The 4,933-nt window shown below is 33.8% G+C and overlaps 1 protein-coding gene across 1 annotated transcript; it reads left to right on the forward strand.

Annotated features, from left to right (window-relative positions):
- Positions 1 to 538, forward strand: LOC128548723 (uncharacterized). Its single transcript, XM_053524106.1, has one exon. It carries the CDS (start codon positions 62 to 64, stop codon positions 536 to 538), a length of 477 nt encoding a protein of 158 aa, XP_053380081.1. The 5' UTR covers positions 1 to 61.
- Positions 539 to 4,933: the final 4,395 nt, after the last annotated feature.

Genomic DNA, 4,933 nt, shown 5'->3' on the forward strand with positions numbered 1-4,933 from the left:
TACATGGTACCATCCAAGAACATTACTGCTGATTGAGTTGTACAAAAAAAACATTTACAGAATGAACAATCCCCAGGTGAGAAAGAAAACAGTATGGGAACAGATAACTGCCGAGATAAATGAAACTTACGAAACAAAATTCCAAGCATCTCAAGTTGAAGGAAGATGGAAAACCATATTGTCATCATATCGTAAATGCAAAGATGCTAAGAAGGAGTCTGGGGCAGCCAGGAAAGATTACGAGTTCGAGGAGGAGCTTGATGACATATTAATGGACAGTCACACAACACAGCCAGCATACACTTTCAGCTCAGGTAAAGGAAATGACAATAGCAGTAAGAGGAAAGTTGAAGAAACAGTTGAGGGTGAAGAACCTCAGAAGTTGAGAACCAGCGGGTCGGACAAAGTTATACATTTCTTGGAGGGGTTTATAGAGAAGAGTGAAAGAATGGAAAAAGAAAGAATTGAAGAGTCTAAAAGAATGCATAATGAAAAAATGGGGGTTTTCAGAGAGTTAATTGAAGCCTTAAATAAATAAAGATAATTATTTTGGTTCAAATGAATACTGATCCTTGAGTAATAAATTGCTCTGACATAAAAAAATATTGGTCTATCTGCTAGAAGTAACTTTTTTGGTCAATATATATGTGTGAACAAAAGTCTAAATGGACAGTTGATTAAGGTTTACCAAATTTATGTGCTTTTTGATAAAAGTGGAGCATGCTATCTTAATGACCGGTTCTGTTATAATTGCAGATTCGAGAAGCTCAAGTGAGAAAACAATTGTATTTGATGACTTTGAGGTGGAGTGGGCTCTTATTTGTGAAGAGACCTGTGTTGATGACTTTATCCCAATTCATTAACATTACAGTTATTGGTCCTATATTGATAATTTAGTGTCAGCAAAAATTATTTTCATGTTTTTGTTCAGTTAAAGAATATCACTGTGCAAGTGAGTCATATGTTTGTCTGATTTTTAGCTCACCTGTCACTATATAATTTAGTGTCAGCAAAAATTATTTTCTTGTTAATGTCATTCTATTTCTAGTCTTGGTTGTTATGTCTAAGGATTTGACATACTTATTGCAATTCTTGTATGGTGGCTAAAATTATTGTTTGTTCATGTAAATGTTTTGAAGGTACAAAATAAATTTGAGTTTTCTATTATGATTTTTTATCTGTAATTCAGTCAGTCATTGTAGATACACTGTTCAAAAAAATATTGTTCAAAGATATCAGTCTAACAATCTAAAGTACAGAACATACTGTTTGGAATATTAACAATCCGTTTTTTAATCCCCCGCCGTGGCGGAGGGATTATAGGAATGGTCTGCGTCCGTCCTTCCGTCCGTGTTTACTATGAGGTATATATTGGCTACTTTCAAGTTAAACTGGGTATTGTTGGCTACTTTTGGATTATTGGGTAAACTCAACAGAGACACCCCAAAAAATGTGTCCATGCGTCTGATTTTGCTTTGTTGAGCATATTTGGTGAGGTACCCAACAAGAAATGGTCTTCATGCTGTCCAAAAAATCTGTCCAAATAACGGACGGTACCGTGATTTTAACTTATGCTGTCTATGTCATTTAAACGTTTAATTAAGGGCTAATGAAGCGTCTGTATGATTATCGCGGCACTTTTATGGTTTACGTCATTCTCCCGCAATATTTCATGCGCGCGCACCTATGCGCATGAGCAGAGGAACGCATGGAGCAACAACATGGACAGGACGAAGCGACGATCAAGAGGATAACCCAATATTGTTCATCCAAGGCGTAATAGGTAGGTATTCAATGATTATTTTGGGTTTGAATAGTTACGACTGAAGTGTGCAATCATAGTTGATATGGAACTCCCAATTTGTTTAAAATAAGCTGTATTGTATATGAAAACATACATGAACTCGGATACGAAGTGGAATTCGGATACCCATATATATTTTTGTAAATTTCCATTTCGAGTTATTTCTGTAATACCCAACAAAAAACAATAGCACGTAAGTACCAAGGTATTCAGAATAAGTGCCTTATTGGATAAATCGGCCATCTTGGGGGGAAAAAATCGAGGATGATGCAATTTAAAATTTCTTACCGTCATCGTTGAATGAAAGAAAAAAATTTTTTTTAACTATGAAACGGCGTTTTAAGTTCGTTTACAAGTCTGAATATGCAAATGGTAATTCGATTGAAATCGTCATACAAAATATTGGCAGTTTTTGCTTATTTGTTGGAGAATAATTTGCGTTGCACATTACATTCACCAATATACAATGGTTTAGTCATAAATCAATATTACGAAATTGAATCAGCATTGGGAACATTGGAAGTGATTTCTGCATTTTGCGATACTCATAACATCCCCTATTGCCTTGAGTGTAAAAGGCTCTAGGTAAGTAGTCCAATTGATAGGATATTTTAGGACAGCATGATAACTTTTGATAGTTGCCTCCCTCGCGCCCAAACTCGTTCTGCATATTTCTGTTAGAAAATCCCCAACTGAAAACCGTTAAAAAAGTTTTTTTGGTCCATGCACAATGTAGTTGTAATAATGACAACTAAGAAAATGAATAAATGTCAGCATTATGGCATAAACAAACTGTAAAGTTTATAGAGAGATATTGTTGAGTGAACACAGTTTGTCAGTCATAATCCTGTCCATGTTATATCAGTGCAATGGAAATGTTGCCACTTGACATTATCGCCAAATGGTGATGATTTTATAAAATTGTCGAAAAATCATCTAAAATGTCGATAGAAATTGGCCATAAATTTATACTGGAGCTGCAAAAATAATATCATGAAAATTTGCTTTATCTAGTGTAAAACACCAGTTCGTTTATTGACAAAGATGTGGGAGGAAGTTCATGCATCTAGGCATTAATTACCTTGTTAATCGGCGACCCGTGTCACCGTTATTGATCGATAATCCAATCATCTTGGTGTCCGACCTAGAGCAATGTTAGTTTCACACAGTAATTTTTTTTCTGATCACTTTAATTGCCATCAATTAAGATAAAATCTACCCAATAAAACTTTAATTTTAAATGTAATCAGTTTTGAATTCATTTTGAACAGGAAACCCGTCAGCAGAAATTAGTGAATCTGTTCTATTGCAACCAAATTAAATCGACACTGGTAGAACATGCTGAAGCATTAATTTTTTTTTCAATATTCAGCAAGTATTAGCTAGGCTATTTCAATAAAAATACATGCAAAATTGCAACTGCTTTTGATGAAAATCAAGGAAATTCTTACACTAAACTGCAGAGTATTTCGGTTGACACAAATTCGGATACATCAATACATGGCGTGGGGGAGGCAGAATGCATTAATACTTTAATACATTTTCCTTCACTTCAAATACACTTTCATTATATGAGCTACAGATTAGTCTTAACATGACACATGCAATTTATAGTAGGTTTGAAATAGAGATTGTGTTTGATACTGCAACGACCATAATAGATCAACATTGCTTCCCAAAAAAAGCTGGATTAGCTTCTGTAAAAAATTAATCGGTGCAAAAACTATAATTAAAACAGTGTTGAAAATTGGACTTTTTTTGCTCGCTTTTGCATGCAGTATTTGGCGATTATTTTATTTCCTAAAAACCTGATGGCTATTATTTAAATTTGACCACAGCTGGCACTGTATACAGGATAGCATTGTTATGTAACTGACAATCCTGAAATTGTTTTCTTTAATTTCCTCATATTTCTATAAAACTTCTCAGAGACCAGTCTGAAATGTGCAGCTACTGATTTAATCACTTTGGAATCTGGCTTTATTATACTGTATGCATCACATTTAAGACCATACTCCGAAAGTTTTATAAACTATGGCCTTGGAAAAAGGAAGCACTTCAGAAGGGTTATACTTTATCCTGTGAAAGGCAAAAATGTAGGACTCCCAATTGTTAATACTGGGACTCCCAACTTTTTCCAGGAAGGGAGTCCAAGATTCATACTTTGTTAAAATTAAAGTTTTCTTAGACCTGCTTTGCTAAATTAAACGGGTATGGGTACCAAAAATCTTTATGGACACTTTCCCATAATTCTTGACAACAGGAAGTCGGCCATCTTAACATTCTAAATTGCATGCATGTGCTTCACCGTGGATGCCATAGAAATTGTGTTTTGTATTTGCATGACAATTCTGATAATCCTTATGTTGCTTATTTTTTTTTTTTGAGATCTTACTTCTTTATAGAACTGTTATTAGATATCTGAGAATTTGGGATAGATTTTATGGGTACGAGTGGTTGTATGGCTCTCAGTAATGTAAGTTTTTGTTGTCCATTAATATTTTGACTGTCTATAATGTATGAAAAGAACATGTTACATCATGAAATTTCACTTGTGCCATCTTTGATGAAATTTTCCTAACAACTTTCCGGAATCCTCCATTTATGAAGATACCGGTGTTATGAAATTTTATGTTGTATGTATTTAATTAAAATAAAATTTATTATGAGTGAAGGAGTACTTCAGGGCGCAGTACTATGCTCTATATTTAAGTTCATCCCAGTCTATATAAGATGAACTATTCTTATTTCTATTGTTTTGTAATTTAATTGTGTTTAAATAATACAGACTGTATTTTTCATTATTGAAAATTTGTCACGATGTGTGGTCTAGTAACAATCCCCCAGTGAAAATGTCACCAAAATCTCAGTGAAATTTCACCAAATTTCATTGAAATTTCATTGAAACGGGTGAAATTTAACAAAATGATAAAAATTTGGTGGAATTTCACTAAAATTTCACTGAAATTTCAATGAAATTTGGTGCAATTCATTTCTCACCAAAATTCATTTTTCAGTGAAATTTTGATTGTCAAATTTTTGTGAGCAAAATTTTGGTGAGAAAATCTGATGAAGTTATACATCATTATTTAGAAGTAAAGCCTTACTATGTACACTCATGTGCCAAAT

The sequence above is a fragment of the Mercenaria mercenaria genome, chromosome 15 (genome assembly GCF_021730395.1).
Source record: "Mercenaria mercenaria strain notata chromosome 15, MADL_Memer_1, whole genome shotgun sequence".
NCBI lineage: Eukaryota > Metazoa > Mollusca > Bivalvia > Venerida > Veneridae > Mercenaria > Mercenaria mercenaria.

Bases quoted from the DNA above. Each gene is read 5' to 3' on its own strand.
- LOC128548723 (XM_053524106.1), top strand. From the start codon at position 62: ATGAACAATCCCCAGGTGAGAAAGAAAACAGTATGGGAACAGATAACT.